This window comes from Choloepus didactylus, chromosome 3 (assembly GCF_015220235.1).
Source record: "Choloepus didactylus isolate mChoDid1 chromosome 3, mChoDid1.pri, whole genome shotgun sequence".
In the NCBI taxonomy this organism is placed as follows: Eukaryota; Metazoa; Chordata; class Mammalia; order Pilosa; family Megalonychidae; genus Choloepus; species Choloepus didactylus.
This window is the reverse complement of record NC_051309.1, coordinates 110,100,508-110,115,344: the sequence shown is the minus strand read 5'-3', so window position 1 is coordinate 110,115,344 and position 14,837 is coordinate 110,100,508. Positions and strand designations below refer to the sequence as shown.

The 14,837-nt window shown below is 35.6% G+C and overlaps 1 protein-coding gene across 3 annotated transcripts in view; it reads left to right on the top strand.

The window, feature by feature from the left end:
• The window catches only part of PPP3CA (protein phosphatase 3 catalytic subunit alpha), a 336,975-nt gene that overhangs the window by 264,128 nt on the left and 58,010 nt on the right, over positions 1-14,837 (top strand). For all 3 annotated transcript variants that reach the window (XM_037830340.1, XM_037830339.1, XM_037830341.1), the window contains exons 7-8: positions 7,762-7,839; positions 10,047-10,141. In XM_037830340.1, coding sequence (XP_037686268.1) covers positions 7,762-7,839; positions 10,047-10,141 — 173 coding nt within the window. The remainder of the gene's footprint in view (positions 1-7,761; positions 7,840-10,046; positions 10,142-14,837) is intronic.

Below are 14,837 nucleotides of genomic sequence, written 5' to 3'. Positions count from 1 at the left end.
GCTGTGTGATAAAAGGATAGAGAAGCAGCTGAAGAAGACAGTAGCATTTAGTGGAAAATTTGCTCCGTTTTAAGCATTGAAGAAAAAATTCAAAGCTGACTTTTTTTTTCATTGAATTATGTAATCAGATTTAAAATTTTTGCTAGTTGTCATAGCTTAAAGCAGAAAACAACTTTACATTGCTTAATCAAATTATATTTGTCATTCTTAAATTTTCTTAAGTTTGTCAGGCTGCCTGTATAAATTAAAATTAGCAGTTATCCAGGATATGGGTACCACAATAAATTTTTTAGCACCCTGAAAAGCCAAGTTGAAAATATTTTTTAGTAGTTTTTATGTGTGCAAATCTATGGCAATTTTCCCATTCCATAAAATTCCAGAGCACTTCAGAGAGAAATCTATAAAACAATTGAGTTTCTGCACAGCCTCACGATTTTCTCTCTCACCTCAGTTTTAGCCAGCTGCGGTTGATTATCCTGTTTCACTAGGTCCCCCTTATCCTTAGACATAGAGCTTACGTGAAAGTTGCCACAGTGAGATGGGAAAAGAGGTTATGAAGAAGTGGAGACATATAAATGCTAGAATACATATTTTTTCTGAAATTTTAAAAACAAAACCTGATTTTCACTTAAGTTAGTGCTTAATTCCATTCCTGACAACTAAGCAAGTGGCAAGGCTGATAGAATTCTTTAAGAGCCATTCAGTCATGTATCTTCTGTCTTTAGGATAAGCTGATATCATCCTTCTTTATAACATTGATCAAAGGTTTATTGAGGGATAGGACATTTTGCTCTACATGTTTATGGCAAAAAGTTTCCTTTCATTCATCTGTTATGATTGAGAAAATTTTGTGAACAGGAAGTCTGTACAGTGTAAAACATCATTCAAAGATTAGTTTTTGTTATAAATATTAATAAAGAGGTTTAGTGCATCAGAAAGTTTACAGTTCACTACAATGTTTTGGAAATTTGTTCACCAAGTCAAGAGTCTATTTTGGCTGAAATCAAGAAGCATGGTATAGTATTTCTGAAAAGCCTTAGGCTTCATTTCAATAATTAGTTAATTTGAGAGTAATCTTTTATTCAAGGTGTTCAAACTTTTAGCAGAAAGTTAGGTGTTACTGAAGTATATCAAAGCCAAGTGTTCAATTTTTCAAATCTGGGATTAAATCCATAATTATACCATAGGTATTTAAATTACCTGTTTGATAACGCTGAGTTGTGCTCCAGTAATGTAGCATCAAGAAAAATCCAAAACCCTTGATTTCTTTTTTTTAATTCAGTTTTGTTGAGATATATTCATATGTCATACAGTCATCCTTGGTGTACAATCAACTGTTCACAGTACCATCATATAGTTATGAATTCATCACCCCAATCTATTTTTTGAACATTTTCCTTATACCAGAAAAAGTAAAACTAAGAATAAAAAATAAAAGTAAAAAAGAGCACCCAAGTCATCCACCCCATGCAACCTATTTTTCATTTAGTTTGTCCCCATTTTTCTACTCGTCCATTCATATATTGGACAAAGGGAGTGTGATCCACAAGGTTTTCACAATCACACTATCACCCATTGTAAGCTACATTGTTATACAGTTGTCTTCAGGAGTCAAGGCTAATGGGTTAGAGTTTGATACTTTCAGGTATTTACTTCTAGCTATTCCAATACATTAAAACTTAAAAAGGGTTATCTTAGTGTGTAAGAGTTTCCACCAGAGTAACCTCTCAACTCCATTTGAAGTCTCTCAGCCACTGAAACTTTGTTTCATTTCACATCCCCCTTTTGGTCAAGATGTTCTCAAGCGCACAATGCTGGGTCCAGATTCATCCCCGGGAGTCATACCCTGCATTGCCAGGGAGATTTACACCCCTGGAAGGGGAGAGGGCAGTGAGTTCACCTGCTGAGTTGCAAAACCCTTGATTTTGGTATTGATCCATAGTGAATTAATCTTTAATTCATAGCATGACATTCTTTTATTAGTTTACTGAATTGGCTGTTTGCATAAATCATATTCTGAATGAAGTTCCATACTGAACTTATATAACCTTGTGGTATTTTTGTTTCATGAATTCAGATACACATGTGTCCATGTCAGGGATAAAGTCCATGAACTGGGTAATTATAGGGGTCTGCATTTTTTCACACATTTGTTCTCAACCTAATGATTATTTAACTAGTCTCATTACAGGTTTTTAATAGATAATGATCCTTAACCATGGCATACATAGATTGTGTAGAGCTGAGTGTCTAAATCCACAGTTTAGAAAACTCTGACAAATGGTAAAGTAGTCTGGATTATATTTTATCTAAGAATTGAGGAAAAAAAAATCTCTCTCATTCTCCTAGAACTTCTTAATCATTTTATTTTTAGTGTCATCTTGAAGGTTTCAAGGCCTCTTCTGAAGTAGTGGTTTATGAAGTTGATCAAGGGAACACAAGTGAACAATAAAATTGTTGGATACACTTGGTAGAAATTATTAGTTTGAGTTATTGGCAGTTTTTTTTGACCCACAACTCCCAGTTTTATCTTGCATGTTTATGTGTAGTTTGCATTTAATTTAATTAAATCATTTAATGTTCACCATCTAAAATATTGTCTGGGACATTATTCAAGTAAAATGAGTTAGACAGAAAAATGCATTAGTAATAATTTATATTGCTTTTCATGAGTTATATAGATAGGCATTGTAACAGAGGTAAGAATTCATAAGAATTCTGTTTTACCTTTATAACCTTAGACTAGGATTTGCAGACTATAATGTCCAGGTAAGTAATTAAAATACTTGAAGCAGGCCAAATGTTAGACCATAGTGATTTGTGAGGATCATGACAAACAGGAGGCAAAAATTACATTTTCTTTTTCACACCACATAGACCAAATAAAACTGTAGACTGTGGTGCTTGGGTTGTCAATTTTTTCTTTCTGCCTTAGGTGGATCATGGAAGCTTTGTGTCCTGGGTTAACCTTCTTTTAAAATGAGAGCTAAATTAGACAATCTAAAATTCCTCTGAGCTCTAATATTTGAAAAAAGTCTTGAGAGTCATTTTCAAAGTGCTTTTGAAGCTGCAAGTTGCAGCTCACTCAAATTATAACTGCTGTCTTAGTCACAAATCAGCAGCCCTTCTATTCATGTGCTGCCCAAGTTTTCTGCTGTAGTTGATGCTCTCACCTACCCCTTCCATCTCAAAATTCTCTGGTTCCTCATTTTTACGTATCTCAATTCTCCTCAAACTTGTCAGACCCCTAATTCTTCAGCTGCCTCTTTCTTTGTTTTCCTCCTGCTTTTGACATTTTTTTCCCACATTCCCCAGAAACCTCACCCACTTGGATAGCTTCACTGTAAACTACGAACCCTGTGATTTGATTACCAAATCTATGTCTAGCCCCTTCATCTCATTCTATTTCCTGAGCTCGAATTCTGTATTTCTAGTTCTCTGCTGATTTTTTTTTTTTTTAAATATATGTATTCTATTATTACCTTAACCTTAACTCACCTTGCCTGAAAAAGCTGATTTACTTCCCCACTTTCTTAATCCTTACTGGAGAGTCTTCCTGATCTTTCTTCTTTCTTTCTTTTTTTTTTTTTTTTTTTTTTTTTTTTTGTTGTTGTTGTTGTTATTTACAGATCATTCTCTCAAGCATGTAGCCTAGGGGATATCTTTACATTTTCTTCTTTCATTGACATCACCACCAGTCAGTCATCATGTCTTACTGACACTTTCTTTATCATATCATCAACATCTAAGCCATCCCCCAACCCTACCACTCTGGTTTCAAGACCTTCTTTTGTAGTCTGCTTGAAATCTCACACATAAGCTCCTTGCTCTTAATTTTGTCCACACACCCCCATTCATGTTTTACTTTCATGAGCATCCTTTTTGAATATTTACAAACTCATTAAATCACTTAACAAACATTAGCTGGGCTCCTAGTATATATGTATATGCATGCTCTCTGCTAGGTTTTATAGATATTCACAGTCCCTGCCCTCAGGGAATGACAGTGTAGTGGCAGAGACAGGTAAGCAAAAACAGACAGATAAAATGTAAGGTGCTTAGTGCTGTGATAAATGTGCAGGGTGTTAAAATACACATAAACGCAGACAAACGCAGCTTTGGTAACAGATTGGGGGTTAGGGGACTACTTCTTTTAGAAGTGTTATAAAACCTGAGTTTTAAAGGATGAGTAGGACATATTCACGTAAAGTTATTGGAGATAGCTCTCACAGGCAGAGAAGGTGGTTTCCATGAAAATATGAGGGGAGATAACACTCTGAGCTTTGGAATTCTGGAAAGGTGGCCACCTGAATGGCCTCACTTCATCTCCAATCCCAAATTATATTTACCTATTTCAGTATCTACTAAAGCTGATCAGACACATAACTGAGTTACCACAGTCCTAGTTGTATATCCAGTAGAAATGTGTACATATGTTCACCAAAAAACATGTTCAGAATTGTTCACAGCAGCAGTGTTTGTAAAAGCAAAGAAATGGAAACAACCCAAATGTCCATTTCATAAAATGAGTAATAAATTGTATCAAGTTTATAAAATTAAATACAGCAGATGACAATGAGCTCACAACAACTACCTGTAACAGTATGGATGAATCTCACAAACATAATGATGAGTGAAAGAAGCCAGATACTAAAGAATGCATACTGTATGATTTCAGTTAAACATGAGTTCAAGAGAAAGCTTATCTATAATGTTAGAAGTCAGGATGGTGGGTACCCTAAGGAGAAAGTGATAATGACTAGAAGGGAATATAAGGAATTTCTGAGGTTCAGGCAGTGTTCTGTTTCTTGATCTGCTTGCTTGTTACAAGGTGTTCACTTTGTGAAAATTCATCTTCTGACTTGTGTATTTTCTGCATAGATGTTGTGCTTCAATTAAAAGTTTCCCTTAAAAAAGAATTGGTCTTGGCTCCTGAGGCAGCCAACAGCCCGGTGCAAGGGAGAAATTAGGCTCTTGAGATGTTCTGGCAAGAAGAGTTGGGGCCTTTCAGGACTTGATCCCTAGTGGGTAAAATGAAATTAATTGGAGAACCCTGGGGCAAAGAATGAAATACAGCAAGTCCTAGGAAAAGGTAGGTTTGCCAGCATCCAAGCAATCCCCAGGCACCCCATAGCTAAGTTCCCATTGCATGACTTTAAAGTGCCCCAAGAAACAAAAGAGGAGCTGAGCAGTCAGTCCTCACTGTTGCTGGGTCTGGGAGAGTGTAAGGACATCAAGGGAGGAAGACTTCCTCCTGGTGCCTTAGCAAGGGATTGCAGCCTGCTGAATTAGCAAGGGATTGCAGCCTGTCTCCGCCTTGCGGAAGCACCCTGGAAGGAAAGAAACCCTATCACCTGCTTGACTGTCACTGTTGAAGCTACTCCAAAATTGAGCTTGAACTCCAAAAAAATTGACAAATTGGTGCTGAGCCTCTAGGGCATAAAGATGAATAAAACAGTATTCCTCTCTTAAGATATTCACTGTATAGCTGGAGAAGAGATGTGTAAACATAATTTAAAGAAGAGCATGAAAGGAGATATATTAGATACATATGCTGTGGAATTATAGTGGCTGTGGCAACTTTTTATGCCTGGGGGTGTGAGGTAGGAGGGGAAGGAGGAGTTCAGAGGTGATGATTTAGCTAAGCATTGGCAGAGGAGTAGAGCTTTCCAGGAGAAAAAAAATACGTTAGGGAAAGTCATGCTTAAAAGCATGAAAATGCATTTTAATAATACCTGCTGGCTGTGTCATTGATAAAAAGTCTGAAATCTGGGAGAAGGAATTCAGGTGTAAAATATAGTTTAATATGACAAGAAACGAAAATAAAAGAATAAACAGAATGTGTCTAATATTTAAACTATTTGCTCTAGTGTCTGGCCAGATTTTCTACCATTTTTCTCATTTTGTCTTTTCTACCTTCTTTATTCATACTCAATCTGTTCCATATCCTTCTCCCTCTCTTAACATGGAATTTTAGCCCCTTTTCTTCCTATTATTCCACATACAACCTTTCCTTTAATCTGACACAACATAGATAATTTTTGAAAAGGTTTCCCTGATTAATCTCAGGCCAGATGCTTTCTTTCTTCCTTGTACTGTCTCTGTAAAACTTGCACTAGTTTATCTTAAATATATTTGTGTTCTTTACTTGTTGGTTTTGTTGTTTTAAAATACTCCACATTCCTATTTAGATTGTAAACACCCTCAGGACAGAAACCACACCTTGAGGTTATCAGACCTCTCATCCCCCCTGCCTAACACTGTACTTATAACAAACAGAACACATCACCAGTGAGTCTTTGATAAATTATTGGATAATAAATGATTTTCCAACTCTGTGATGTTAAGATGTTCTGAATTCTGCTTTTCCTAGCATTCTGCATATTTATCTTTTTAAATGCTTTTAAGCTTGAGCATGCTATGGTTTATGATTATTTCTGTTAAAAAGCATAAAAGTGTTGTAAGGGGATTTTCTTCCTAATATTATTCAAGACTTTTAATATATCCCAGGGAGGTAGTTCACCAATAATGGCAATCCAGATGATAGTCAAATATTTTCTAAATTCATTAAGAAAAATGTTAGTTGTTCTTAGAAAGTTTAAGGGTATTTGATTAGATATGTTTTTAAGTTTCTACAGCTTTTCTTTAAAGTGAGTTCCCTCCAATTATGCAAGTGTTCTGCAAATTGCTGCTAGGTTGAGTTTAAGGAGAAACAATTAGCTTAAACACATAAGGATATCCAACTTAGCCTGAAGAAAATGTATCAAGGTTCTACTTTCATAAGACTAGTATAAGTTTTTCCAAAAGGAAAAAAATGCAAAAAGAGCAGGCAAGCCATTTGCCCAAGGGCAAAAAAAGTGACACTTAGAAAAACAACCTCTGTCTGATAGTGGTAACAAAACAGGAAACTGTCTTTTTTTTTTTTTTTAGTATCTTTTTCCTTAACTGCAAATTTTATTAAGATATATTCATATACCATATAATCCATCTAAAGTATACAATGTCTCACAGTATCGTCACTTAGTTTTGCAGTCATCACACTCAAGTTTAGATCATTTTCATTGCTCCAAAAAGAAAAGTAACAGACATAATAAAAGAAAACCCATAACACCCCATACCCATTATTACCCCCTATTATTGACTCCTAGTATCAGTGTGATACACCTGTTATTGTTGATGAAAGAATATGAAGGTATTACTGTTGTATTCTTAATGTACAATTTTTTAAAACTTTATGAATTTCTATAATTTCAATTTAGATTTTGAATGATATAATGAGCTTCATGTAACCAAAGTTATCATTAACTTGATTTACCAGTAGATTGACTATTCTACTCCTAACATAGTCATCTCTGCAGCAGACATTTTCATTTGCTCACAGGTAAATATGATGCTGTATTTAAGAAAATTAAGGTTTATATTTTAAATTCCATTCTCATATTTATGCTTCTCTTCACTTTGTTTTTAAATGTAGGCCTGATAAGATTGATTTTCTCTGAGAGTGGACACTTTCCTCGTGTTTTTATGAAATTTTCTAACTCCCACCCCTTCACTCTTTTCTGATTAAGTACAAGGTACAGCTGCAGGGGCTTTTTTGGACACAGGGAAAATCCTTCCCTTAGTGCCCAGAGGCTTGTTTCATGAATGACATAGGTCTGAATTTATGCTTGATCAAGTCACATCTATCTGATGGTAGAGCTTGATACACTACTCTTGATGATTTCATAACAGATGCTCTTCTTTTCTTTTTGTCTCTGGCAGTTACCCGGCTGTGTGTGAATTCTTACAGCACAATAACTTGTTATCCATACTTCGAGCCCACGAAGCCCAAGATGCAGGGTGAGCAGTTTTGTGAGTTTATGAAAACCATATTGTCCTTTTGTTAGAATGTCCTCACTTGGCCCATGTTCCCTCCCAGAAGAAATTAGATCTTAAAATTGTCTTCTGATAACACAGGTATATCAGAGTCCTAGGAAATGAGTGGCTGAGTTGTGTTGTAAAGATCCCTTTAAAGTACTTCCATTTTTAGCTTGAACAAGTAAATTTACAGCTTATTTTCTTGAGCACTGTAAAGGTGCCGCCTCTTACATCTCTCAATTCCCGCTCTCACCACTGTCCTGTAAGTGAGTAAATTACTAGCTACTTCTCAGTGTGCTTGGTAATGTGAATGAGAATTACACATAAATATTTAAAAGGTATTGCATATTGTACTCTTGTTTTCAAGAATGCCATTTCAGATCCCTGTAAAATTTTAAAGGAACAAATAGGGTCATTTGAATGGGGGGTGAGGCAGATTTTTTGTTCTGACTAACAAATGCATAACATAAAATTGCTTTGGTAATGTCTGGAAAATATTTTAAATGTAGACCAATTTTAAGTGTTTAGAAGCTAAGAAATGGAGATACTCACTTTAATAGTGTATTAAATTCTCACTAGGGAGAACTGAGCATAATTAATTTTAGGATTTAAAGTCTCTGATACCCTCTCCCAGTAGGTTCCAATGAAAGGACTGCTGTTAAATGCTTAAACTCAGCCCTTCATGGTCTTGGCTTTCTGAAAGCAGGAACACTCCTTTTTATAATGTGTACTAAAATCAGGAATATAGATGTCTGCATTCTGAAGTCGGCCCATGTCTATAACACCTCTGAATCAAGGCAGATTCTAAGTTCATCAGCTGTTTAATTCTAAATTTATCAGTCAGCAGGTATAAACCGATCTTATACTGGGTACACAGTGCTGGTGTAGCTGATGTTCAAGATAACCTGTTGATATACCCACAAATCAGGTCCTCAAATGATCTTTCTCACTCTGCAGGCTATGATGTCACCATGATTTTTTAACTGACTATCTCAACTGAGGATTTTGGGCAGATTTATCTTAATCTCACTACAGACTGGAAATCATCTTACTTGAAAAATATTTTAAGTGCATCAGTTAAAATCAACAAGAAATTTTTTTAACTGACAGTTGATTGAGTCAATGGGAAAATTACGGTTATGTCATTTAGCTCCTTTGTTTTCATTTGCTGTCAAGTAGGGGTAGCCAGTTTTGGTTTATAATGCCAAGATACTAGGATTGAGAATGTTACTCTTTCTCACTCAGATTTTTTTTTTCCCTGACAAGGCTCAGTCCCGTAAGTAAAATAAATATTTCTAGAATATCACAAAACATTTTTAGGAGCTATTTTCTTTTTAGAAAAGTAGTATGTCTCAGTAGTTCCAAAAAATAAAGTAATCAAAATATTCTTAAAATTTAAAATTTTAAGTGCTGTGATACCTTTAGAATCCATCTAAAGTAGTGAAGGTTAATCTTTCAGAAATAATTGACACAGAACACCCATAGGATGTTAAATTTTTTTTTATGCTTTGTGAAGGAGTGCTTCTAAACTGATATTACTAAATTCTATTACATAGGCATCAATACTTCTTTACCTCTATTGAAAAGAACCAATTTCTCCCATAATAAATAAAATTCTAAAATTGAAACAGTTTCAATTCATAAAGCGCATAGATTTAACCAGACGTTCTTTGAAAAGTACATCACCTACCCAAGAAAAAACATTTTTGTATAAACTTTACAGAATATAATAGATTTATAGAATAATTAGCCTGGTTATTAGTGGTAAGGCTTTATGTATTATACTGCTTATTTGGTCATTTTCTATGTAAAAAATATTGGCAATCTTCTGAAAATAGGGTGGATAGAGGTTATCTGTGTGTAATAATTAACCTCTGTCCTGTCTGTTGAATGCATGCAAATGGATTCTGATTTTCCACTGAATTCCATCTTCCCCTGTGGTTTGCTAAGCTTTGAAAAGACCTATTTGGAAATTGCACATATGATTGTGTATTTTCAGTATCACCCTGAAATGGATTGATGTCTGTGTGTGACATATTTTAGAGAGAAAATCTTGTTTAATGTATGTAATTGGGTCCTCTTTGAATAATAGAAATTGACTCATTTTATTTTCTATTTCTAAATCTATGATTTGGCATCTATCTTTTTTCCATACTAGCCGTGTTTTAACTTATGTTTATTGTTTTTAGATATCGCATGTACAGGAAAAGTCAAACAACAGGCTTCCCTTCTCTAATTACAATTTTTTCAGCACCAAATTACTTAGATGTATACAATAACAAAGGTAAGGTTTCTTTTTTAATCCCTCTCTCAGTCTTTGTATGATATGTGCAATATCTCTTAAGTGGTTCTTACTTTGGTTTGGATTTAATTTAGGCAGTTTTAACCATTTGTTTTTCCTTTACTTTTACAATTATTGTTTGATACAGATTTTGTGATTATTCTCAGGCATACAGATTTAATCAGTCAGCAATGAAGCTCAGGCACTGTTGTTTTTCAAAAGCTCTCTAGAAAAATCCTAATGTGCTATAGAGTTGTCAGCTACTACTCTGGTGGATATAGGCTCTAAAAGAAAAAAATAATTGGAGGTAATCCAAAATTATGTTCCTTAAAAAGGATTCAAATTTAAATAAAAATAATGTGATCGTGCATGTAAAGGATCAAGAAAAATAAGCAAAAAGAAGCTGTAGCTTGAAATTCAAATTTAACCATCCTTTATTGAACATTTACTGGGAGTCAGATCCTGTGCTAGACAAGTACATCTTCACTTCTTTTTAAAAGGTAAAATAAACTTCAAGGTAAATATCATTAATCTACCGCCCTCACCCCACCCCATTTTTTTAGTATGCAGAAACTGAATCTCTGTGTTTCACTGCCTTGCCCAGAGTCACTGGGTTAGGAAGTAGTGAACTGGGCTCAAACCCAGATATTCTGGTTCAGTGACTGTGTTTTCTCAAACACCATACCTGTGTGCCTGAAAGAGACAAGGAAACAAAAGGGGATTATTTACTGACTATAGCAAAAAAGAGGAGGAGCAAGGGACACCGCCGCCTTTCATAAAGGGAATCTCTTTATTAGGAAGTGATTTAAAAATGTTACAGGCCTGTGAGAATGGGTAATTAAAGGTGACATGAGTTAAAGCCATTCACTGTAGTTGGCTTTCGCCTGGGTTTTATCAAGGCAACATATTTGAGTGTGGCTTTCTGAGATTAAGAGAAACGGAAACAATGAGAAAAACCAATGAAATAATTCATGTGAGGTCAAATACAGCCCAGGAGGGGCAGAAAAAGGCAGTCTTGTTTCCCAGCCAATCTGAAAACTTCTGAATTAGGAGGCACTGTCATCAGTAAGTGAGGTGGGAGAGGTGTCTGCCTATTTCAGACCCCTGTCCAGAATGCCTGAGGTGGGACTTGGTTGGTCACCTTTATTCCCAAGTATCCTCAGTCCTTAGGGCAGAGTTATTTTCTTTGTTTCCCTTGTATGACACTTCCCCTGTGGGAATTGGACCTCCCCTTTTTGCCTATGCCCTGATTGCCGGGTTAGTACTTCCTACTTCCTGCAGTTCAGGCTGGACCTTGACCCCTCAGACCTTCCAAGGATCATGCTCCAAAAGGCAAACCACATACAATCCCAGCACTGCCACACTTGTCGCTCTGATCCTGGCTTCTCCCCAGATCCACCTGCTCTTCTCTGTCCTTCCATTGTGACTCTCCCGAGTCTGCCCTCCACCCCCCCCCCCCAAGCCCAGAGATCAATACCCATTGGATAGAGTTTGCTTTGTCCACACAATTGCCATTTTGACTGTTGTGGACCCTCCCCTGTGGCCATGGAGCAAGGTTGTCAGACACAGTGCAGTTCTACTGCAACATGGATGGCAGGGGCAAAGGCAGGTCTCAGGGAAGAGGTGCTGTTCTAGCAATCCGTGGTGAGAAGAATACAAATTCAATAGTAAATGTCATCTGTATGCCAAGCACTTATAGGCCAGTCGACAGACTAAGACATTTGGATGATTTAATAAAAATATATGACACTTTATGATAATGTATAAACCAAGGGAGTCAGACATTAAGTACATTCAACAAGGGCTGATTTTCAGACAAGGCCATGTTAATAAGATAAAATCTGAGCTGGAACTTGAAGAATGGTTTACAAAGTTTGATTAGAAAGAGGAAGAAATGAAGTCAAAGCCAGTGTTTTTGAAACTTTTTTCTTTTAAGAAGCACTTTTTTTTTCCCAAACAAAATCTAAGTCTTGATGCCCTTAGTTTAAAACCAATAAAGGCTAATCCCTTTTGATTGGATGAAGATTCTCCATCTTATACCAGCAAGGACCCCTGAGACTCCTCAAAGGAATGCAAGAATTCAGTAGGTCATATGATATGTACTTATGATTTGATCTTCACCCTATAATTTACCAAAAGTATATAAAATATGAATACGTTATTATTTTATATCATTTTTAATTTTTTTCTATCATGCTTCGTGATAGCAGTGCCCAATATGTTTTCTTACCAGAGAGACTGATTGCTAAGTAACATGTACTATACTTAGAATTTTTCTAACAGTTAAAAACAACACTGAAAAATGAAGAAAATTGGGATTTTACTCCATAAAAACAGACTAGACATTTTCCGTTAACCATAATGCTAGATAATATAGTTTTGTTTGACACCAATAGCTATTTCTCCCATGAAGTGTGTATTTCTTCTTTGTCTATGGTCCTGATTTAACAAGGTAGGAACATTAAAAAAAAAAAAAGACAATGCACATTATCTTTGAGATTTTGTAGTTCTTTCACTGTGTTCTCTTGCCTGTGGGGTAGATCACAATCTCTCAGGGAAGACACAGAAGTTCAGTTTGGGAACCTTTCCATACAGGAAAGATAAACTGATTGACAAGAAGAGAGAGAAAGAGATATTCTTCAGTTTAAGCATAATTTCAAAAGACTTTTGTGTAAAATTTCTGAAACACTTTACAGCTATTATGCTAACACTGTGTGTAGTAGGTGGGAGTGGGAGTCAATTATTCATTGCTAAAGTGAGGGTTACTGTATTCGAATGAAATAAATGTTAACTGGAATTTTAAAAAAGGGTGCAATCAAATTGTGTTGCAAGCACCTTCAGAACACAAAACAGAAAAACAACACTGAAAAATCTTGGATTATGAGTTAATCATTTGAGTCTTAGAAACAGATGACCATAAAAGATTCTGGAATTATAAGCTAATAATTATGGCCTGATTTGATTTTTAAAACTCCTGCAAAATAAGGTAGCATTAAGAGCTCTGTGGCAAAATGGAAGATGAGACAAATAGATTTATTCTGTCATCTGATTAATCATTCATATTTGCCTGAAATTAATAAGAAACTTTCAGATAGTTTAAAGAACTAGATTTCTTGAAAATGCTGTAAATGTCCCCTCCCTTGCTGCATCCCACATTAATTCACTCAGTTCTTATCCTTTCTAGTCTGCCCTACCGTAGTTGTCTTCTCACCAGTCTCTCTGCTTTTGTTTCTTCACTCTGATAATTTCTGCTTACCCTTGCAAAAAGTCAGAGCAAAAGATGTAGGTTTGAATCACAGCTTTGCCATTAAACAGCTAACTCATTTAAATTTATTGGACATGAGGTGACATCTCTGTAAAATGAGAAAAAAAAAGCTTTCTGTTGTGAATAATAAATGAAATTGCTTTGAACCAAAATGCTGTGTAACATTAAGATATTATCATCAGTGAATATTTTATGCTGTTATTATTATGCCACATGTCAGTGTAATGCTTCACAGAAGCTGACAGGAAAATATTTCCTCTCCTTAGATTATTTATGATTTCACAATGTGGGTCAACCTATGTTATGACTTATCTTTCCACTTCTTTCTTAGTGAACCATTTACTTTAGACAAATTGTTCTGTTCCTTGCCCCAAACAATATTTGGCTCTCCGTTTCTCTGCATTTTTGCCTATTTGCTTCTTTCCATCTGGAATACTTGTCTTGCTCTTCTCTGCCCATCTAAATGGACTAGACCCACTCCGGTCTGTATTTCCATAAAGACTTATGTGGAAGGTCCTTCTCTGAATGGCTACAAGGCAGATCTTTTACCCTTGTACTTATCTATTATTTTTTTTTCCTGGTTAGCTTTTCCATGCAATTCTATTACTTCCCAATTAGAATATAATTAGTTTAAAACAGAGGCTTTTTGGTACACTTTGTCAAACCTAGTAGCATGGTTTGTACGTGATCAGCAGCCAATATATCATTAATTGAAGCATTTTTTCCTGGGAAATAACAGCAAGACAGTGCACAAAAGTACCCTCTAAGTGTTGACCTACAGAGTTTTATCTCCTTTAAATTACTTCTGTAACAAGTGCTGATACTGTTTCCAAATTGGAGTTAAACATTTGCGGAGCACTTGGCACGTTTGACTTGTTTATCTCCTGTGAATATGTAGTCCTAAAGGAAAACCTATTTCCTAATTACCCAAATACACCAAATAGAGGAAAAGCACAGTGATAGACATGTAGCCTTGAAGGTTTATTATTATTTTTTTCTGTAACAATTTTCCACTTGTAAAGACGACTTAGCCTCATCCACTCACCAATGCAACAAGCATTTATTGAGAACTTACTGTATACCAAGTACCGTTGTAGATGCTGTGGATATAAAATAAACAAGACAGACATGGTCTCCACCCTAGTAGAGTTTATAATTAGGTAGTATAACAGACAGTAAATAAATAATTCCACCAGTAATTATTTAAATATATTTGTGAAAAATGCTACCAAAAAAGGGTGGTATGAAATGAGAGTGGAATTTAGTCTGAGGGGACAGTGAAAGGGTATCTGAAGAAGTGACATTTAAGCAATCTTAGTGAGAGTCCCTCCATACCAAGAAATACCTTGGCAGGCATGAACTCTGCTTTAAACAATCCAGTTTGGCCTAAAACTATAATGAACCTCTGAAAAAAAAAGTGTTTTAAAACCTGAT